Source organism: Plutella xylostella, chromosome 25 (assembly GCF_932276165.1).
Source record: "Plutella xylostella chromosome 25, ilPluXylo3.1, whole genome shotgun sequence".
NCBI lineage: Eukaryota > Metazoa > Arthropoda > Insecta > Lepidoptera > Plutellidae > Plutella > Plutella xylostella.
This window is the reverse complement of record NC_064005.1, coordinates 603,752-626,999: the sequence shown is the minus strand read 5'-3', so window position 1 is coordinate 626,999 and position 23,248 is coordinate 603,752. Positions and strand designations below refer to the sequence as shown.

At 38.2% G+C, this 23,248-nt stretch overlaps 4 protein-coding genes across 9 annotated transcripts in view; 1 reads left to right on the top strand and 3 right to left on the bottom strand.

The window, feature by feature from the left end:
* Positions 1–1,477, bottom strand: part of LOC105381917 (AMP deaminase 2) — a 39,556-nt gene extending 38,079 nt beyond the window's left edge. For 4 of the 5 annotated variants that reach the window (XM_048630245.1, XM_048630246.1, XM_048630248.1 and 1 more), the window contains exon 1: positions 1,287–1,477. In XM_048630245.1, coding sequence (XP_048486202.1) covers positions 1,287–1,392 — 106 coding nt within the window. In that variant the 5' untranslated portion in view covers positions 1,393–1,477. The remainder of the gene's footprint in view (positions 1–1,286) is intronic. The other variant, XM_048630247.1, reaches the window with a different exon arrangement.
* Positions 1,478–4,050: 2,573 nt separating this feature from the next.
* On the bottom strand, positions 4,051–4,961 carry LOC105381918 (ATP synthase-coupling factor 6, mitochondrial). 2 transcript variants are annotated; one of them, XM_011551729.3, is made up of 3 exons: positions 4,843–4,961; positions 4,537–4,682; positions 4,051–4,345 (listed from the first exon to the last, which is right to left on the bottom strand). In XM_011551729.3, the coding sequence occupies exons 2-3, from the start codon at positions 4,680–4,682 to the stop codon at positions 4,171–4,173; spliced, it is 321 nt and encodes a 106-aa protein (XP_011550031.2). In that variant the 5' UTR covers positions 4,843–4,961; the 3' UTR covers positions 4,051–4,170. The 2 variants fall into 2 exon arrangements, with proteins under 2 accessions (XP_011550031.2, XP_011550032.2); XM_011551730.3 differs by having other exon boundaries at positions 4,784–4,888.
* A 51-nt stretch (positions 4,962–5,012) lies between these two features.
* LOC105384218 (AP-2 complex subunit sigma) lies at positions 5,013–6,836 on the top strand. The gene is made up of 4 exons (XM_011554418.3): positions 5,013–5,137; positions 5,223–5,372; positions 5,641–5,814; positions 6,153–6,836. Exons 1-4 carry the CDS (start codon positions 5,135–5,137, stop codon positions 6,252–6,254), a joined length of 429 nt encoding a protein of 142 aa, XP_011552720.1. The 5' UTR covers positions 5,013–5,134; the 3' UTR covers positions 6,255–6,836.
* Positions 6,690–23,200, bottom strand: LOC105381955 (putative phospholipase B-like 2). Its single transcript, XM_048630370.1, has 12 exons — positions 23,007–23,200; positions 22,521–22,727; positions 22,072–22,186; positions 21,839–21,933; positions 21,404–21,565; positions 13,374–13,494; positions 12,732–12,943; positions 12,295–12,411; positions 11,648–11,807; positions 11,128–11,275; positions 7,529–7,673; positions 6,690–7,292 (listed from the first exon to the last, which is right to left on the bottom strand). The coding sequence occupies exons 1-12, from the start codon at positions 23,198–23,200 to the stop codon at positions 7,175–7,177; spliced, it is 1,794 nt and encodes a 597-aa protein (XP_048486327.1). The 3' UTR covers positions 6,690–7,174.
* Between the last annotated feature and the right edge of the window lie 48 nt (positions 23,201–23,248).

Here is a 23,248-nt window from a genome sequence, read left to right as displayed (position 1 = left end):
TTCTGCACCATACGTCAGTACCGGCCGGATGCACTGATTGTGTCCTCGGTCATTGATATTTTAATGAGGACAGTGCAGTGGTGTTAGTCAAATTTCAGACATATGCCATTGTAAGGGCCATTAGGTACTTACTAGTCCATTCATTGCTGTTGCATCCGGTGTCGGAAACCGGAGTAAAAATATCGGAAAGCCTAAAGATTACTTACTTCTTCGATAATAGGTATACTTAATAGGAATATACTTAATACATTATAATTTACTGAAAATAATACCGTCTAACACGGTACCTACGTTAGTAAGATCCATACATTCATGGATTGGATACCCTACCAACAAACTGTGACTAACGAGCAGAGAAAAGGTTTTGAATTTTGAATGCCGTGGATACTGAAAGCTTAAGCTGAAAGGTGCGGAGTTCGATTGCCGGCAAAGTTCATTATTGAAAACTAAAACTGATATTTGTATATAACTACGTAGGTACTAAATACATTATACATTATACCTACATAACAATAAACTAATCATAGGTTTTTTTATGTTTATTATATTATATATTACTAGCTGTTCCCGCGCGCTTCGCTTCGCCTTAAAAAGTTTTCCCGTGGGAATTCCGGGATAAAAAGTAGCCTATGTTCTTTCCCAGGGTCTAGACCGTATGTATACCAAATTTCATTCAAATCCGTTCAGTAGTTTTTGCGTGAAAGCGTAACAGACATACAGACAGACAGACAGACAGACACAGTTACTTACGCATTTATAATATTAGTTAGGATTAGTTAGGATATGTATTTGCCATTTTGCTTTGAAATGCAGATTTACCTACATGGTGTAATGAAATGACTAATGTGTTAGTTAAGTATGTGACACACTGTGAAATGCACCTAACAACTAGCCATGTTTTATTTCACAGTTTCACAGTTTTAGCAGGTCAAGCCATAACTTACTAATGTCGCATGCATGTCGCATTGGTCGCAGAATGACTGGCCACACGACCAACAGCTGATAGGTGCGAGCGGTATCGATCGCGTGGCAACCCTGACAAATTGAGTACACTGCCGTATTTACTGCAAACAACTTACTACGAGGTACCTTCCTGCTGGCAGGATTACACTAACTAAACAAGGAGTGTTTGTTGATATTTCGCGAAACACCAAACGAAAACAACAGAATAATGGCACAGCGACATTTTGAATTTTTCCGAATTTTCCGAGGATTTTTTTTTTCTAAATTCCTAACTCGTAAAGACTGCATGCGTTTCAGCCGTAAACAATAAAAACAGAACTGACCTGTCCTCGTATTGAGGCGCGGCGTGCTGCGACCCGCCTCTTCCTCCACATCGGTGTCGAAGGAGAACGGGAAGCTCTTGGTGGAGCCGACGAAGCCGGCAGCCATGTTGTGTTTATATCCTCTCTGGCTGAGAGCAAGGAGGTCACGCGCGGCCCACACCTCGCGGCCGACTGCCGTCGAACACGCAACTCTCACGGACCTCACTGGATTCACGCCTGTTTATCTTATCTTCACAATCTATCCGTGATGTTTGACAGTTTTCGGTGCCGTTTATGATTTGTTTATCGCGATGTTCGATTGTTTTTGGAGTTATTTAAATAAGGATCTAACTATAACTATAGGTAGTTTGCTACTGTTGATAGTTAACTTCGCAGGTTTATAGCTAAGTACCTACCTTACTGAACTTTCTATACTTACCTAGGTAACCTACCTTAGGGACCCTAGAGTCCTAGACCTTTCATATTCTCTCATTAATCTTACTGCGGTAGCTCCATGCGTTACGTAGAAAACTTCCGTGCTGTAAGCCTGTAATCATTACAATAAGACAAATTTTAAAAATGTTTATGTATTTACCTACTTACTATTCCTACTCTTCCTCGCGTGACAGTGACAAAAACGAGGTAGACTAGCGTTTGTCACCGTTAGTCACAAGATTCAGAGTCAAGTCAGATTAGTTAGTTTTGAATCACTGCTGGCTGCCCAGTGAGGGCAGTGAGCCGGAATTAGGATATTTATAAGGTACCGGTTAATAAATTGACGGCACTTGGAAGCTCTTTTCAATCTTTCTACCTATTCTTACTGAGGTAAGAAGGTAAATTATAATTATTATCAGTTAGTCACCTAAAGTACCCACATCGTACGTGTACAGCGTAACGTGTTTAAGCAATTTAAGAACCCGCATCATATTAGGTTAGCCTCAGTAAGCTAGTCTAGACAGTAATGTACCTACCTATAATATAATTACGTAGCCAAACCAATAGTAGTAGGTAGCTCTAGCTACATAAGTTATGTTGTAGAGTGTAGATAGGTATTGCTACTACCAAACCAACTCGTATAAGGCCAACCTAATATGTCGAGGTTAGAAGAGTGATTGTATTGGAAATTTTATAGTGGATCAGCATCAAATTACTCTCGTATTTTAAACTAAAGTAATAAAATTGCTGCATTTATATACAACTTGCGACATCTAGAAAACTTTCATGAAAATAAAAGTGAAAACTAACCATTTCATAGATGGCGCTATTATAACTTATTACTAAATACAAATACTGCCTCAACTCTTGTGAGGACGAGTATCCAACGTCCATCCAACGTAGGGTTTCGTTCCCGTGTTCCCGGGAATTCCCGGGAATTATATCATTCCCGAAACCGGGAAAAAAAATATCATTCCCGGGAATTCCCGGGTATTATTTTTAATTGATTCTATGCTATATTTTCATCTTTATTTATCTGTTTCTCCTACCTAAAACCAAAGAAAATATAAGCTTTTACATATGTGACCAAAGAGTATGTAAAAGCTAACGGTAGTGTGACGCCTGTCATATTTTTTACCCGACTGCCAAAGGAGGAGGGTAATGTTTTTCGATTGTATGTATGTATGTTGGTCTGTTTCTTTGTTCCCTCCTGTAGCCTAAAGGGCTTGATAGATTTTGATGTATGAGGTATCGTTAGAAGCGTATTGATGACGCGATGACGTTTCATTAAAATGCCTTCTAGAGGACATAACGTGATGATCGAAAAAATAATATTTTTGCAACTATGCCGTGTGGGGTATCAAATGAATGGGCTTGATTTGCACATTCAAAAATATGCATATTGTAGGTATTTAAAATAACAACACCAAAATTATTGAAATTAAAAATGTTCATGAACTAAAACCCGACTACTGACGTAAAAATTCATAAAATAAAAACAACTAAAAAGTTACAAATAAAAAAATATAATTATAAACAAACAAAAAACCCGACTGCACGCTAAAAAGGTGAAAACAAGTCCCAATGTTAATGGAAAGTATCGCAGGCGGGGACTCCGGGGACCAACTTGACCGCCACACTAAGCCGTTTTCTAAGTAACATTCAGCTAAATGGTGAAACCTCTGGTGGTCCCCGCCCACGATACTTTCCATTAACATTGGGACTTGTTTTCACCTTTTTAGCGTGCAGTCGGGTTTTTGTTTGTTTATAATTATATTTTTTTTATGTCCCGGTTTTGTGTCCGCGTTTATTTTCATAAAATTACTAACGCAGAGAAAAAACTTAAATAAGAAGTAGGTTGAGCGATAAATCGCTGAATGAATGAATTTTTCAAAAACATTGCCTCAAGTGTAATTAATTTTGAATAATATTATTATCAAACTGTTAATCATAATACCTTTGGTTTATTTTAAAATTAAGAAAAACAAATAATTTTGCATGTAAAACAAATCATTATAATTTTGGTTGTTAATTTATCTGACTGTTGCTTTTTCTACCTATACGAGTAATAAAAGTAAGAGTTATAAAAGTATATTTGATTTAATTGTTAGTGTTTTAATACCCGAAAATAGCAAAAACTAGCATTTAAAATAAATTCCCGTTTCCCGGGAATTCCCGGGAAATCTTGAAAAAATTTCCCGTTTCCCGGGAACAGAAAAAGGTCGGGAAAAACGAAACCCTCATCCAACGTATGTGAGTATTGTATATCTAGACACCTATTGTTAAATTAATTAAAAAATAACTCAAATTACAACTGTACCAAACAAGACATGCAAATAAAATAGCAAAATATCCTAACAAAACTTTATTCACACTGATTGCACTGTGACAGTTTATTTTACATTCTAGATGCTGATTTCTTGTTGGAAAGTACTTTTGACATTAAATTAATTTGTAAATCTAAAGTTCTTCACTTCTTGGCGGCCTGTTCGTCGATGGGGTCCAGCTTGGGCTCTTCAAACTTGAATGTGGGGAAGGCAGTCATGTCCACACCGCTGCCGCCTCCAAACTGCTTCTCGAGCTTCTCACGCTCAGCTTTAAGCTCCTTCTCAATCTCGGGTGAAGGGTCTACCAGCTTGCCACCACTGAAAATACAAAAGATAAACACAAGTTTTTAAGTGATACTGAAAATTCTTTTATACAACTTATAGTTTTTTTAAATAAATGATAGTTGTTGAAATGAATTAGGTTTTTCATTTGGTGATCATTCTTGATATTCATTTAATATATGAGGATCGGATGAAAACTGAGGTTTAAAAGGTGAAACAGTACTAACGCGCTCTTCTGCTTGTATTCCCTGATTTTGTCCAAGAACAGCTGCTGGATGGGGTCGGAGGCGGTGGGCGCGGCCGCCAGGTTGCGGCTGAACACCACGGAGCTACGGGCCGCCCGCAGGCCAGCGACAAGGGAAGAGGTGAGCATCTGAAAAATACAGAAGATAACCTCAACACACAGTTACATAACACTAGATTTTCACCGAAAATTTTAAGGCAATAGCGAATTACTGATCATTTAGTATTTACTTTACTGAATTTTGTTGCAATTAGCTTGTTAAATTGAAGATTTATAGATAAATAAGCACCTTTAGAATATTGAACTTCTTCGACTTTTTTGACACTTAACTAAAAGTGTTGCCAGCTGAAATAAACAAATTGATTGTCATGTCAGCTGTAAAATGCGAAGGTGTACTCTGAGATTGCGTATTAAGTCGTTTTGGAGTTCAGCAGAGTTTGATGCGTTTGATCAAAGTGGTCTGTGAAGCTTCTTGGACATTTAACTTGACATGTGTCAACTGTCAAGTTTTAGTGTAAAATTGCTGAAGTGGGAGGCGTCGTTCGAATTTTCAGATATTTTGCAAATAAACCCCTATAAAAATGGTAATTACACTTATTTACTTTAACTACCACCACTACAATAATATAACGCATAATCCCTTCAACTTCCACTTTTCCTACCTTTCAGATTCGCTTTATTTTGATACAAAACCGTGCGGGTAAGACTCGGCTGGCGAAGTGGTACATGAACTTCGACGATGATGAGAAGCAGAAGCTGATCGAGGAGGTGCACGCCGTGGTCACCGTGCGCGACGCCAAGCACACCAACTTCGTAGAAGTGAGTAGCTCTATAATGTACCCTCAACTGTTTAAATGTGACTGGTTTATCCACGTCATTTAACGAATTGTAATGAATTCTCATAAGATTTTACTTACGGAAAGTTGCCTTGAGTGATATCTGCAAATCGTATTGGTTTATCTTACAATTCTCGCTTTCAATTCTGAAAAATACCTACATCTCCATACTTACTTATGTATCTACTAGGTACAAAAAAAAATGATTTCCTTACTTAATTTGTACTTAACTCTCTGTTGTGTATTTTCAGTTCAGAAACTTTAAGATAGTGTACCGGCGCTATGCGGGCCTGTACTTCTGCATCTGTGTGGATGTGAACGACAACAACCTGTGCTACCTCGAGGCCATCCACAACTTTGTGGAGGTGCTAAATGAGTACTTCCACAATGTGTGTGAGCTCGACCTAGTCTTCAACTTCTACAAGGTATATTTATGAATGTTTCCAGCACAGTATTTACATTGTGGTCACATGAAAGATGGCAAACCATACCACACTATCATACTATATTATACAATGTGGCCTGTTCCCAAGTGAGCTACTCTTTCTCTTCTGATTTATGAACATTTTAAGGTTTTATTTGCCTCCATTTCTAAATTGTTAACATCAGGTTCTGGGATCTCTAATCAGGCTTGCAGAGTCAATTTCCACTGCATGTCCAGTCCTACACCATACCTTTGACATTGTGCCAGCTCACACCGAGGGCAGTTGCCTCCAGCACAACAGTGCTCATGTGGTTATAACAAATTTTTGCTCTATTGCAGGTGTACACAGTGGTAGATGAGATGTTCCTGGCGGGGGAGATCCGGGAGACGTCACAGACCAAGGTGCTGAAGCAACTGCTCATGCTCAACTCTCTAGAGTAATGCACAGTTCTATCTGAAATTATCGGTTTGGTATCTCCGCTCGATGGTTATATGTTGGGCAAGTTATTGTATATTTTTACTCTCTTGTGAGTAGCAACGTAATGTGGTGTTTGTAAAATTTATAATGGAACTAGATTGAGTTGATTGTTTGAGAAATTTCCTGAAGCAAGATTTATTGATACAAGAGTGATGATGCTTAGCAAAGTTTAAGATGTTGGATAGCTGATTTGTTTCTTTTGTCACCAATGATTAATGTAAAGTAAGTGTTAAAAAGAAGCTTGCTATTTATTATAGAAGTAGAAGTTATAGTAGCACTGGTCATTACGTCAAGTGATTGTATTGTTCTTCAACCTTAAAGTCATGGTATATTGTTAAAAATACACAAAATGGTTAGCAGGAGTAACTGATGGCGGTGGTTGAAAAATCTCATAAATATAGTTGAATAAAATATTTATTTACTAAATTGCTTTGTTTATACAAATAAATTACCTAGTAAGTAGGGAAATACTCATTTTCATTCCATGAACTGTTTCAAATATAGACATCTTGTATATAAAACTTATTATTGTAAGAATCACATTAAAATATACTTGCTGTTAGTATGTAAATGAATGTCATTATATTATTATTGTTTAGTTTACATATACTTATTAAGAAATAAAATATTCTAAACACAATAAATTAAAATTTTCAATTTAAAATAATTACCTTACGAATGATTGATTCAATTACTAAACTATAATCGTTTTTTACCATTTTATCACAGTCTGCTAGGTCACATTCATAATAAATATCAGTGCAAGATACACCGATAATCTATCCAAATTACTCTCAATATTTCTATTTAGGTTCTATTCAGCCTGTTCAGGAAATATTTTTCTTCCAGCACAATACACCAGACAATAGTAAAGAGTCCTCAGTCAATCATCATCATTGGTGGTACCGTCACCGCCGTGGTTCCACGAGTGAACCACCGGCGGAAAGGTCCACAAGTCAGGGTGGCCCATGTGCGGTACTTTCAGGTCAAATTTGGACCATCTGCAGAAAAAAACGTGTATCAGAGCCATCAAAAACAATAGGCAAGAAAATTCATATTAATATTAAGAATATTAATAAAATAGGACTGCTATTTTATTAATATTCTTCTTGTCTGTATCCAGCATTGATTTAGTACCTACATTCTCTGAGACTGACGATTTATTAGTAGCGCCATCTATCGACCACCACATCAAACTACCTAACAGCGCCATCTACAACCCAACAGCTACACTAACCGGAAGGGCGGCAGGCCGCGGCTAGTGTTGTGCGGCGGCGACGAGACGGCGATGAACTTCAACTGCTTGTGCAGCTTGTAGCTCGTGATCTTGGCGTCGGTGGCGCCGTGGCTGCGGTGCCCGAGCGCGCGGAAGGGGTACCAACCTGGGGTGAAGAAGAGGGGAATTATTTATGATCATAATAATATTGGGATGGATACCAAGTCCACCTACCCGCACTAGGCCAGCGTGGTCCACTAGGCTTAAAACCCTTCCTTCATTGAAAGGAGACCCGTGCCTCGGCAATGGGGATGTGATGGGTCGTGATGATGATGATGATGGGATGGATAATTTGTTGGGTGAGGAGCTAAAGTGAGAAGTGGACGATGACAATGTCAGCGTGGCGTGGTGGTGGCAAAAGCTGGAGCTGAGAGCTGGTATCGTTGTTGTGAAAGGATAATCCAGTCAGATTGGTACTACCTATCAAGTCACACTTTGATGACGGTGTGGTGGATGGCAGAGAAACCTGACCTCTCACTAGCATTTTCACTCCGAAACATGTCATTACTTTATTGGCCCCGATCTATAAGTACAGTTCCCCAAAATTGATAATGCACATAGAAATCTTCGTCATTGTTCGGCAACGGTCGTATTCCCGAGCGTTAGAAAACTATTATGTATTTAGAGTGGTTAAGTGCATTTTCTTCATGAAAAGAGGATGGGCAAAAATATATGGGAGCTGGGACCACCCTCCAATAGCAATAAGACTAACATCGTTGGATAGGTCTTGTCAATAGGAATAACTTTTGCTTTGACAGCTTTGTTGTCACAGTTGTCCGTTCAGAGATATTTGACTTATAAGTTCCGATACTCGTCAGTTCATCTTACTGCTATTGGAGGCTGAACCGCCCTCCAATAGCAGTAAGACTAATGTCGTTGGATAGGTCTTGTCAATAGGAATAACATTTGCTTTGACAGCTTTGTTGTCACAGTTGTCCGTTCAGAGATATTTGACTTATAAGTTCCGATACTCGTCAGTTCATCTTACTGCTATTGGAGGCTGGACCACCCTCCAATAGCAGTAAGACTAATGTCTTTGTATAGGTCTTGTCAATAGGAATAACTTTTGCTTTGACAGCTTTGTTGTCACAGTTGTCCGTTCAGAGATATTTGACTTATAAGTTCCGATACTCATCAGTTCATCTATCAAATAAATATTCAATAAATAAATCAGCTATTGGAGGGTGGTCCAGCCTCCAATAGCAGTAAGATGAACTGACGAGTATCGGAACTTATAAGTCAAATATCTCTGAACGGAAAACTGTGACAACAAAGCTGTCAAAACAAATGTTATTCCTATTGACAAGACCTATCCAACGACATTAGTCGTACTGCTATTGGAGGGTGGTCCAGCCTCCAATAGCAGTAAGATGAACTGACGAGTATCGGAACTTATAAGTCAAATATCTCTGAACGGACAACTGTGACAACAAAGCTGTCAAAGCAAAAGTTATTCCTATTGACAAGACCTATCCAACGACATTAGTCTTACTGCTATTGGAGGGTGGTCCAGCCTCCAATAGCAGTAAGATGAACTGACGAGTATCGGAACTTATAAGTCAAATATCTCTGAACGGACAACTGTGACAACAAAGCTGTCAAAGCAAAAGTTATTCCTATTGACAAGACCTATCCAACGATGTTAGTCTTAATGCTATTGGAGGGTGGTCCAGCCTCCAATAGCAGTAAGATGAACTGACGAGTATCGGAACTTATAAGTCAAATATCTCTGAACGGACAACTGTGACAACAAAGCTGTCAAAGCAAAAGTTATTCCTATTGACAAGACCTATTCAATGACATTAGTCTTACTGCTATTGGAGGGTTGTCCAGCCTCCAATAGCAGTAAGATGAACTGACGAGTATCGGAACTTATAAGTCAAATATCTCTGAACGGACAACTGTGACAACAAAGCTGTCATAGTAAAAGTTATTCCTCTTGACCAGACCTATCCAACGATGTTAGTCTTAATGCTATTGGAGGGTGGTCCCAATCTGCCCATTGTCATTTTAGTAGTTTTATGTAATCAGTAACGAAATTTGATTCAATAATTCATAATATTCCATAATATTAAAATTTACTTCGAAAATGTTACAGTAGGTACTTTTCAAGTGTCTTACTGAAGCTGATGTAAAGATGGATGAAAGAAGGTTTGAATAACACAAGGTTTATATTATAAGGAGAAATGGATTTCAAACACAGGTTAATATTAAAAAATTTAAATCTCAGTTCAAAAGTATTTACAGCGCTGATCATTCACAATAATATTACAATCACAAACTTGGTCTTTTGGGTGTGGCTTTATTGGCAAAGTGAAGTCTATCAATGTGACGTATATTTTATTCTTAAATGTGCCTCATAATATGGCATTGTCAAAAATAATTAAAGTTGAAATTAAATTCACATTTGAAAAAAATAACAAGAACGATGTGTAATTGCAGCTCTTTACGAGTATAATGGACAACATTTCAAAAAACTAAAGCTGCTATAAATCGAAAACCATTTCGAGATTTAGCTCAAAAGGCCACAAAAAAAATGTTTTTGTATTTTTTGGATGTATCATTTTTGAGAAAATCATAAAATAGTAAAAAAGGGCTGATGACGTCATGCATCAGGTGCGATGCATTTTGATGATCAAAGCCTATAGATTTAAAAACAAAGTAACTGTCACTTTCATTTTTGATTGACGTTGACGTTTTATCGTGACGTTGTTGTTTATTTGGGTTATTTTCATAAATTCTGTTCTGACACTTTCTTACTATTTTTTTTATTTATCATATGTCATGGTTCAGGGAGAGACCTTTGCCCAGCAGTGGGACAATAGAGGTTAAGAAAAAAAAAAAAAAAAAATTAAATGGTTAGTACGTATAAAGAGATGACCTCTATATAATATGTCCCAGCGCATGCCACCGCCTACATAGCTGAAAAAATGCTTCTGAAAAATGCTTCTGCTTATTTTTTACATGATAAGTACTTTGTATCGATCAGAAATATCAATGTCCTTTGAAAATGACCCATTTGTTGGTTGGCATGTAAACAAAGTTTAAATGTCACTTGTCAGTGTCATTTATGTTTTTTTTCGAGACTAAGGCAATAGACAAAAATAAAAATTGAGCCTAATATGTGATGTCACTTCCGGTTTTAAAATAATTAACTTTAAAGTTAAAAATAACATGCAAAAATTAATGTATATACAAAATAAAAAAATACGGGTCCTCTAATTTTTTATAAATTTTCCGAATAGTTAATAAAAATATAGGGTAAAGAAAATGAAATGTTGTCCATTCCACAAAAGTAATATTGATCAGATTGATCTTGACCTTGAGACCCTTGACTGATCGGTGACAGCCACCGACCGCCCAAATTGTTTTCGATTATGTGTCACATGATATTGACTACTATTTCTTTCGAACAAGGATCAAAATGCAAGTGCTCTTACGATTCAATGATTCGGGTGTTTCCGGGAATACGACAGTTTGCGAAGATTTGCATGCGCATTATTAATATGGGAGAACTGTACCTATCTTTTAATTATTCAAATATCAAGCAGGCATCTCACCATCAGCGGGATTGAGATCGTTCCTGGCAGCTATCGCGTTGCAGGCGCTGTACGGCGGGCGGCACTCGGGGCAGCGCGACAGCGCGTCGTGTTTATAGTCGTTGTAGCGCGCCACGCGGTACATATCGCGCAGGGATGATATTGTACTCTGTGCGGAGGACAAAAGGGTTAGATCGACAAGGCGGTTTTATTAGATTAAGTACAAGGTACATGTCGTGAATATTCGATATAAAACACTCTAACCTAACCCACGTCATTTTCCTGTGTCCCGCGTGCAAAATACACGCGATATAATGAATACTTGTATGAAAAGAACACTTTGAGCTTGTCACGCGTGCGGGGCAATCCCTAATGCTTGATCAAATCCGCATGCTATTAAAAACACCCTTAGATTGATATAGCCGATGGCAGACGTGGCTATCCGCCAGCTGGTCCCTGCTTGTAGTCGGAGTATACCTAAGCCAGAGTAACTAGTAGTTATACCCTTGGATGTTTTGGATGTCTATAAGTACCTACATACCTGTTGCTCCCGTATGATAAGCGCACGCGGGTTGGTGTCGTACCCGAACCAGGCGCCGAAGCTGCGCACGCGCTCCATGCCGCCGGTCAGGTCGAACATCTTCTTGAAGTAAGGGATGTTGTACGAACCGAAGTAGGACTCCTTTGTTAGCTGTTCCGTTCTGGGGGAGTAAAGGAAGGATTAACTTCTCTAAAGCACTGTATTTACGCCCTGGGTGCTTTATGGAAGTTAAAATATATGTGAAGATAGGCGTCTAAAGCAGTTCTGAAGATATTTCGAATGCGCGATGTAGGGATTGACTAAATTGCACAATGCCATCTATCGGTTAATTCTCATATCTATTCGAGAGTACCTACCGGCACTATTTTGGCTCAACTTGTAGAAAGCTAGCGAGTACAGTAGTTTTTTTTTTTTTAACTTTGTTTATTTAATATATATAAATCATTACATAATATTATACATAACCATGCGCTGAAACCAACAGATTTAAGTGCGACATGGTGAGATCGCTGTCGGTAGAATAACGTAGGCACTTTCAGCAGTCGTGTTGTGCTATTTACTTGTTTCAATGCCGTGCATCCGGCCTAACTTTGAGTTGCAAATACGCGATGATAATAAGCGATTTGTGAAATATACGGTGTGCTCACATGTCAGCAGAGGCGGTGTAGCCCGGCGCCTGCTCCAGCAGCCACAGCAGGCCGCGCCGCAGCCGCGCCGGCGCCCTGCCCGCGGCGGGGCTGAAGCGGGTGTAGTCCACTATGTACCTGCGAGATTGTACCTATATATTCGTCTACTCAAGTAGATACCTTAGTTTTCTTAAGAATGGGGAAGTAAACCAAGTGACCAATGACATTTTTGACAATGATAAAAAATGGCGATTGAACCAACCTATAAGAACTCGGGAATTAGGCACAGTCGCCTATGGCGCCATCTGTAATTAGCTTTTAGTTTTTCTCCCATATTGTTATTTCATAGCGCAAAGAGCGAATATTTCAAGAGTCTAAGCTCCCGCTTCCCGAATATACTTACCCACTAACCCATCCTTCGACCCTGACATTTCCCCACACAACCACCACAAACTCACCACTGATTGTTATAAGTGCCGCTGTTGTACCGCTTGAAAAACCAGGCCCACTGCTCCCCGCTGGTAGCCAGGCGGCTCGCGACCATCGCTCGGACAAACTCGAAGAGAGAGTCCTCGGGCTGCACCTCTAGGAAGAGAGAGGCGTTTGTGTTGCCGATGGTTGTCTCTGCTACCACTAGGCCAGATGAGACGACGTAGAAGTCATCTGACGACTGGAAAATAATTGATTGTAATTATGGCTTCTAAGCATAATGTGAATGATAAGTTCGTTCTAATATAAGCTATGCGAGATGGAAAACAATTCGATATTATTATGGCGTCTAAGGATGAAGTTGCGTAATGATAAGTTATGTACGCTAGATGGCAGCACATGTCAACAAGAGGAACCTACATATCGGAAGAAAATTATCTCGAATAGCCTCCGAAACTTTCGAAGCTTTTTCACTATTGTAAAGCTTAACAGATATTGTCCCTGAGTGCTAAATACTATTGAGGAATTCCTACGGGAACCATTTATAGGCCAAATGATTTCGAGCGGAAAGTTGTCCATGGTAACTATAACTGTAGTTTCGGTACATGTCAGAAAAGTGCATGATTTTCAGTATATTCAATTCAATATTTTCAGTTTTTTTCGTATATTACCTGTACAAAACCCGGGTAGGAAGACATGGTCATGCGGCGGCCGGGCAGCTTCTCCCGGCACGACGGCGTCGCCCCATACTGCAGGTCGTACATCTTCTGCACGCGCAGCATGGACTGGTAGCTAAGGGTTTTTGGAGGAAAATGTAATATAGTTATGTATTTAAGAGAAAAATAAAGTGGTAAAGTCATGCACAGGACCGTTTGGCGTCAATGTAACACATAGACAGTGCCATCTATGCCTATTTGAACCCGCCCAATTTAAGCCGTTGCGACGGTAGTACTTAGCATAGAAAGGCTATTCACAAACTACCTGCATTTGCGTGAATACGTATCCGAACGTTGCTAGTAATTTAATAATTTATTTATTTAAATTGACAACTTAGGCCCAATGTGTTAGTAACAATGTTCTTATTCTATGTTAGTATCCTAATTCTACACACATTTACAGGTACAACTTATAATATAAACAATTTATAAAAATTACAACTACAACCAGGGTATTGGTAAATGACTATCTGTGTTTGACCAATACCCCAGCCAGATGGCACATGATGGGCGAGTCGCACCTCCCGCCTATTGTCCTCAGGATGGAGTTGGAGCTGGCCCGCACCCTGCAGAGCAATGAGGCCGCCCTCTTTCGCATAATGGCATAAAAGTCATCAGTGCGCGCCTCGGCGAACATGCCCGATGCACTGCAGAAGCGGGGCAGCCCCATCAGCATCCTGAAGCCATTATTAATTTAAGTTACTCCGTTTGTATAGAAACACGCACAGTCCAAAATACAGAAAACGCATGTACACATTATTCACCCCCGCGCGTTGGTCCAAACCATTGGTACTCAACCTTTTTTATATAAGGGCCACAAACACATTCAAGTCATGCTTTCGCGGGCCGCAAGCAATTTTTTTGAACTATTATAAAGCGATGTATACTAATATAAAAACACATGCATATACTATTCGACCAATAAAACAATTTTTTTTTGTTATTCATCCAAATTTATATTATCTATCACCTTCAATGTATGCTCCTTCAGGAACGATACATACGACATACGCCAATGAATTATCCAATCATCACAACATTTTTAAACGCTTTTTGCGGAGTTGTGTTTAGTACTCGCGGCGAATTTTCCTTTTTGTTTTCTATCGATTGTTATTTAAAGTCATGTTGACTATTTTCTTTGACTATTGTGGTGTTGTGCACTCGGAATTCTTGCCAGAAAGTCAAACGGTAGGAACATTCATTCCCTCGTTCGCTCTCGACGAGTGTTGACGCTAACCAGTATTACTTTTGTGACTCATAATCTGTGTGCGTTTGGTTGGCCATGCCACCTCAGTGCAAAAAATGTAAGCAATTTATGTCTTCTGCTAAACCAGAGGACACCTTCAAATGCAGTGGCGAATGTGGTGATACTTATCACAAAAATAAGAAATGCCTCAAAAGCTACACCAAATGTATCAGCACGGGCTTGTGTGACGATTGCCTCGAAAAGAAGACTAAGAAGGGTACTCCCATGTCTACAAAAGCCTCAGGTCAGCAGAAAACACCAACCGAAACAGTCCGACAGGAACCGTTTTTGAGTTTGGACCCTAGTAGCGTTACTATAGAAGCGCTTCTGGCTGAACTTAATTCGAAAATGGCGGTGGTATTCGAAATAAAATCAAATACAGATTTTTACGCTGAAAGTTATGATGAAATGGTTAAGTTGCAAAAAGAAACCAACGATTTGATAAAAACTCAAGCTAAAAAAATAAATGATTTGCAAAATAGATGTCAACACCTGGAAACTGTGAATTCTGCTCTGGAAATGAGAGTTCACGCAATAGAACAAGAAGATAAGAATAGAAATCTAGAGATTACGGGTCTTGAAAATAGGCCCAACGAAAGTATACCAGTTCTCGTGAACACCATTGCCTCTAAACTAGAAGTAAGCCCAGGGGACTTAGACAATGTAGAACGTGCCTGGCGCCATAACAAAGGGAAAAAAACATCCGAAAATAATAAGTGTCCTCCTCTTATAATTAGATTTCGTACTACGACTGCGAAAGAGGAATGGTACAACAGACGAAACCGAATTCGTAAAAACTCAGATGTGTTCTCTGATGGTTCCAGTACTCCGGTCTACATTAACGAGAATCTAACAAACCATAACAAGGAGCTTCTATGGAATGCAAAGCAGAAACTTAAGGCAACCTTCAAGTTCATATGGGTAAAGTACGGACGCGTTCTTTGCAGAAAAGATGAAAACAGCCGGGTAATACCTCTTTACAGTACCATGGACATTGAAAAGCTGATCTCTTCTACTAGAACAGGAGAACAATGTACACTCATCAAAGAACAAAATTAAAAAGTAAGGTGTATTAATATTATATTATAATGAAGAAAAATGGCTGATATTGACGACATCATTCAAACCAATGAAACAGAAAGATATCTAACGTTAGAAAAGTATGTAGAATCAATTAAAAGCCAATATTTCTTTACTGTTATTCATATTAACCTACGATCACTGAAGAAAAATTTTGCACAATTAGAAGTAGCGTTAAGTACATGTAGTAAAGATATAGACATAATTGCACTTACAGAAATTAATGTGACAGAAAATGAAATATCTGCATTTCAATTAGATGGCTACGACGCTTACCATAAATGTCGACAAGGAAGATCCGGTGGAGGTATACTCATATTGTACAAAAAGCAGTTTGTATTTTGTAATAAGAATGTAAACTTAAAATCAGCTGAGGGTGTATTAAGTACTTTTTATCACGGTAATCACCAAATACATTTAATTGTTTTGTATCGACCTCCAAAAATTTACAAGAAAGATACTACTACATTATTTATAACTGAAATTAATACTATGTTAAAATCGTTTCTTCCTAAAGATGAGGTTATAATTGTTGGAGACATGAATATTAACCTTTTAGAAAGAGAAAATACAAATGTTATACAGTACGAAAATATGTTTAGTAATTATGGCTACGATAAGAAAATCCATGGTATAACAAGAGAGGAATTTAGAAAAGACCACCTATGTAAATCTTGTTTGGACCATATATTTGTAAAAGTGTCAACTAATACTATTTCTGCGGTTATAGAAACGAAATTAGCGGATCATTACTTTATTTGTGTCACTATTGAAAGAGAAAAATATCAACAACCACGTCAATTAATTAAAGTACTTAATAATCATAAAATACTACAAGAACTAAAGAAAGTAAATTGGAAAGATTACCTAAATGAATCATGTCCTTTGGTGCTTTACAATAGAATAAATAAAACATTTAACGACATTTACAATGATAATACTAAAGAAATAACTACCAATGATTTTTCTCTGCGTAGAACCTGTCCCTGGATAACAAAAGATATTCAAAATATGATTTCACATAAAGATAACCTCTTCAAAAAATGGAAAAATAATCCAGCTAACCAAGTTTATCGCAGGGAGTATAATAAATGGCGAAATAAAGCAAATAAAGAAATAAACAGAGCTAAAAACAATCACAAAAAAACATTAATCTTGGAAGCTGGAACTAATATTAAAAAAATCTGGGATTACATTAACAAGTGGTTGGGCAAAGAAAAAAAGTCGGTGGATGAAATAATAGTAAGACATATGGGTAAAAACGATGAAATTAAAACAATTTGTGAAAAGTTTTCAAATACTTTTAGTAATGAGATAGATTCAATAAAACATAAATGTGATAAACAGTTTTTAGACCGGAACAGCTATACAATTTATCAAAACAAATCTATGAGATTCCAAAAAGTTACAACAGCTTCAGTAATTAAAATACTAAATAATTTAAATGTCAACAAATCACCAGGAATAGACAAAATACGATTGTGTGATATTAAACTAATCAAAGAAGAAGTCAGTCCAATTATCGCCCACTTTATTAATTTGTGTATACACAAGCAGCTGTATCCGGATGAACTTAAAGTTTCTATAATAAGACCTTTGTTCAAGGGTGGTAATCACAGCAAGAAGCCGCTGGATGCAGATGGCGGGTGACCGTTTGGGGTGGCGATCGTTAGGAGAGGCCTATGTCCAACAGTGGACTACGGAAGGCTGAGAGAGAGAGAGAGAGAGAATCACAGCAATCCTGGTGATTACAGGCCTATAGCAGTTTTGCCTACCTTAAACAAAATAGTAGAGAAAGCCATCGTAAACCAAGTATCATCTTATTTAAATATAAATAATATAATCACGGAATATCAGTACGGATTTCAAAAAGGTAAAAACACAACAAAATTATTATCAAAATTTGCAAATGAAATAAACACTTCATTAAATAGTAAAAAACAAGTAGCTGTACTTTTCATTGATTTCAAAAAGGCTTTCGATACACTTGATCATAGCACACTATTAACTGCTCTGGATGAAAGCGGGATACGCGGGTCACTTCAGGGTTGGTTTGCTAATTACCTAAAGAACCGTACTCTAACGGTAAAAATTTCAGACGAATACAGCTCAAGAAAAATGGTTAAATATGGCGTTGCTCAGGGCTCTGTGTCTGGTCCCGTATGTTACATAGTTCACGTGAACAGCATGGTATCTATAATTAAAAAATGTCAGAAGTACATGTTTGCAGACGACACCTGTTTAATGTACGCTGGACATGATCCCGTCATTATTCAGAACAATATGCAGAGTGACCTGAATAATATTATGATGTGGGCACACGATAACGGAATTATTTTAAATAATCAAAAAACTAAAATAATGAACATCTCTTCCAGCTATCGCAAAATAGATATCCAACAAATTGAGTTAAAGGGACACTCGTACGACTGTTTACATCTCGACTTCAAAAACTGTAAATGTTTAACCATCGAAAGCGTAATTAAATATAAATATCTAGGCCTAACAGTAGACAACCGTTTTTGTTGGAAATATCAAATAAACGAGGTAAGTGATAAACTTCGAGTATTGCTAAGTAAATTTAAAAGCCTCAGCTATTGTACCCCCAGATCAACTTTATATATGTTGTACCACGCTTTAGTGGATTCAGTTTTATCGTATGGGATAGAGTGCTTCGGACTTACTTTCAAAACCCAGACTAATAAAATAAAAGATTTACAGATTAGATTTCTGAAGGTAATTGTGGGTCAGAAGACTAAAAAGCAGTATGCAGAAAACTATGAATTATTATTCCAAAAATGCAAAGTTCTTACAGCACGCAAAAAATGTTTTCTTTTATTAACACTCGACGAATTTTGGAATGACGAATATAAAAATAAAATAAAAAGTAACTATAATACGCGTTCAAAAACCCAACGTAAACTTGTAGTGCCAAAAGTAATTAATTTGTATGGTAGACGGACTAAAGACTGGCTAATTCCAAAGTTATTTAACTCAATCCCAGATAAGATTAAAGATATTAAAGGAACAAAAAATATGATAAAAAATAAACTAAAACAATTCTTTCTAAACGATACGGAACTTTCAAATCTATAGATTTTATTAAAATTTATAAATACCAATTATACACCTAAAACAGCGTACCTATACATCTAAATAATAATAAAGAAATACAATAATAAAAACACATTAAAAAATATACTAACTTACAAAAATAATTATACACCTAACTAATAGTAATTATACATGGCACTGCCAGCGCGACGCACACACAATTATTTTTGTGAACTGATTTTATGTCTACCCGCAGATACCGGTGCGGCTTGGCCGCTTTGTACTACTGTTGCGATGTACCATATTTTAATTTATTTTAGCAAGTAACTTTAGTAGTGAATAGATATTACCAGTAAATAGATTAAGATTAAGTAAGTAGTTTATAATGAGAGCATGTCTGCCGATAAACTGTTTTAACAGTTTGGCGGAATATTTGTGTATTTTTCGTGTTTATTATGATAAAATAAAGTTCTAATAAATAAATAACATAGTATTATTTGCGGGTTATGTAAAATTGAATACAGCAAATTCGACGAAGAAGGCCAGATTTGTGGAAAAAAACCAAAAAGATTTTGCACCACGATATCGCACCTTTCGCACAATTGTGAATTAATTTTTCAACAAATACCATCGAGCATCCACCATATTAACCAGATATGGCTGCAGCTCACGGCTATAGCTTCTTTTTTTTCCTAAACACAAAATACCACTTCGAGGCACTGTTTTCAATCGATAGAAGACAATAAGGAAAAATCGCCGCGAGTACTAAACACAACTCTGAAAACAGCGTTTAAAAAAATGTTGTGATGATTGGATAATTCGTTGGCGTATGGGTATCGTTTCTTAAGGAGCAAACTTAGAAGGTGATGAAATAAATTTGGATGAATAACAATATTTTTTTGTTTTTTATATGGATATAATCTCGACACTTTTTACATAGAATGTTCTCTCATGGCACGCGGGCCACTGATAAAGGCCCGGCGGGCCACTTGCAGCCCGCGGGCCGCAGTTTGAGTATAGCTGGTCCAAACGCTTGACTCCAAAAACGCATTTAAAGCGCCATCATTCACAAACTGTCTTCATCTAGCGTGAATAGGTATACGAAAGTTCGTGTAATTTAAGTAAATCCGTTTGTATATAAAACACACATAACTATAATGTGGCAAGTTACTTGGCGACCCTCCTTGCGGGGTGAAAGAAGTGGCGGGGGCGAGGTAGCACGACATGCTACACACGTAGAAAAGTGTGCCCGGATTAATCTCGTGATAGCTTGTAACTATTTCTGACGTAAGTAAAATTTTATTCTACGAGTGTTCCCGTAAATGTCATATTTAGCTTAAAATTTATAGTTTGACAGCATTAAAATTTGGATGTTTACCTTCAGAATATCTACCAATTTGAATTTATTTTTGTAAAAGTGTTTTATTTTATAAATCAATTTCCATGTCACTTTCATGTTCACTCTCTGTTTGAACTTGTTCATCGTCATCGTCATCCTCATCTTCATCATCGTTTTCATTAACTTCAATTATAAATCTAAGACAAAACCAAAAAACATTATACCTACTTGAAAGTATAATGTACTAGAGTACGCCAGTCATATTAGTTCAGTGTACACCTATAATATTTTATGTTTAATTTACATTAAATTATAAATAAACAATAACATACCTGTCCAATACATCGTCAAATACTCTATCAGATTTATAATATATTAATTTTTTATGACATGGTCGTCACAATTTCTCCACTTTTCAGGCGAATAATTAGAGAAAAACAACTCAAAGTCTTTTCTCTCTTTATCTAAGTTAGAGTCAATCGACGTTCTTGCGAGCTCGCCTTTCACGTACCCCCACACAAGTTCAATAGGATTTAATTCCGGGTGGTATGGGGGTAGGCGAAGCACGATATGACCATTTTCTTTCAAAATTTCATAAATTTTGTTATTTTTCTCTGTGTTTTGCTCATTAATTACTTTCATTAAATCACATAAATTTTGGTTGCTTTCCTAGTTACAAGAACTGACAACTGACGCACTGTCATATGGACCCTTCGTCTTTGTTGTTTACTTTTTCGTATCTGACTGCGCAGTACCAACCTTTAGCCGCGTAGCATGACTGATCCGGTACGCTGTTCTACAAGAAGCCCCTATATTGAGACATTATACGATTTGTTGTTTTTAACGTTATTTTGTTGACGAATTATAGATACCTAATAATAATATAATGATAATATTAAAAAGGCCTCAACACTCATCCTAAGACTAATGGTCTCAGGATCAATGATCTCATGTGGGTCGCACTCAAATTATGACAGACTATATAAGACATGTGGCCGCCTCGGCTGCGCGGCCGAGACTGCCGTAACAATGACATGCAGTGCACGCTTTGCCCTTCACCACTGCCCCTCCCGCTACCCGCTGTCGTCTTGGGTACCTCGTCCCCTCCGCGTCTTTCACCCCGCAAGGAGGGTCGCCAAGAAACTTGCCAATCTATAACAAACACAGCGAAAACGCATTAACAGCGCCATCTATGACTAACTTTCAGAACCAACTCGACAAAACACACAAACAGCGCCATCTACCGCCCACTCCTAGAACTCCCACCTGTTCCAAGTAACATGCGCCACATAGAGGTCGCTGTGGTCGGGCAGCAGCTTCACCAGCCCCGTGCAGCGCTCGTCCGCGTCGGGCGCCGGCGCCGAGCCGTTGTGTCGGACCACCAGTGCGTAGGCTAGCTCGTCCAGGTCGCCTAGGAGGTTCAACCAGCTGTGGGGGGAGGGGGGAGTTAAGTTTGAGTTGGATTAAAGTAGGTGAAGGTAAGAAAAACCTGACCCCCCTCAAAAGCATTGTTACTATGGGAGGGGTGTCAGGTTTCTCTGCACCTGACCGTACTATTCAGATATGACCGGGTCACAGCCACTTATTCAGCTTGCAGATTCTAATGTCATCCGAATTACTGACTTTCTAATAGGTAACAAACATCATGTTATATATATATATACCTATATATATGTTAGTAATGATGACAGAGGAGCTTACAAAACATCTCGCAAAGACAGCTTCTCATCGGGGTTTTTAGTGGCGCCGTTGTAGCCGTAAGCCAGCCCCTCCAGCTGAATGTAGAACAGCTTCACCTGAAAAATTATAATTTTTTGATACTTAAATTGATAAGACCTTCAATAAAATGCAACTATTCAACTGTTGGACAGTGTTTGCAACTAATGCCATCTAGTGGCGTCTACATGAACTAGGTACTATACCTATTTACTTACCTGGTACCAGTAGGGATCCTCGGGATTCCTCTCGAGGTTCCTACCGACGAAATCCTCGTTGTCGTCTATGAATTTCTCCACCATGTCACACACGCTCGACTTGTTAATGCAGTAGCTGTGAAAATATTGCTTAAAAAGGTAGGTATCATTAGAAATTTAAAGTACCTAAGTAATTAGGTACTTATCTTAGAACTCGGGAGTACTCGGGACAGCTTTGATACAATAGGTATTATATTATTTACTGAGCGTCGAACGAGGCCACATTATAGACAGACTTGTGAAACGAAAAAAATATGAATCTCATTTTTCAATAAATATAGAAATAGCCATGTAATTTTTAGGGGTTGGCTAAACCCCACGGTCTACAAGGAGTTTTTTAAGTTCAGCATGTTTTTCAGTGGTCTATTTACACCAAACATTTAAGCCACATAATTGTAAGGCATACATACTCCTGCAGCAAGTTCATCCAGTGGTACCAGATGAGGTCCCGGCTGAGGTACCCCTCGACCACGCCCGCGGAGTACGCCTGTCGCTCGTCCGGGGCTGATGCTGACGTTTTCACCTCCAGGTATGCCCAGCTGGGGGTGAGGAGGTTGGTAGTGTGGGTGGGAGCAAGGAGGTTAGTAGCGTAGGCGGGAGCAATGAGGTTGGACCAAGGAGGTTAACAGTGCAGGTGGAATAAGGGAAATGTTGACTCCAACGTTGGAATATTATTAGTGGGGGCGAAGATTTTTTGGTGCAAAATACAACGTTGGTGTTATCAACGATCTTGTGAAAAAGTGAAGGTTTTTTCATAGCAAAATCACGCTTGAGATATTAATTATAATTACCTATACTTAAAACAGTAGCTAAAATGAGATTACCTTAGAAACGGTTAAACTTAAAGCTGCTATAATCATTTATAAGTCAACATCATACAAACACAACAGACTTACCCAGTACTATTAATCTCGTTGCTATAGTAGCCGGAAGCGACCGCTTCATCCGGTATTTCCTCCTCAATATCCGCCAGCCCCACCTGTGGCCCCCCCGCGTCCCACTTCACATAGGCCCAAATACCCCCCCTACATACAGTCAATGTTCCCAACAAACAGAGTATTGCTAGCAGTATGTGAGGACATGTAGCCATCAGTTGGCGATGGAAGCGTATGGGCAAGCTGCTCGCATAAGATTTATA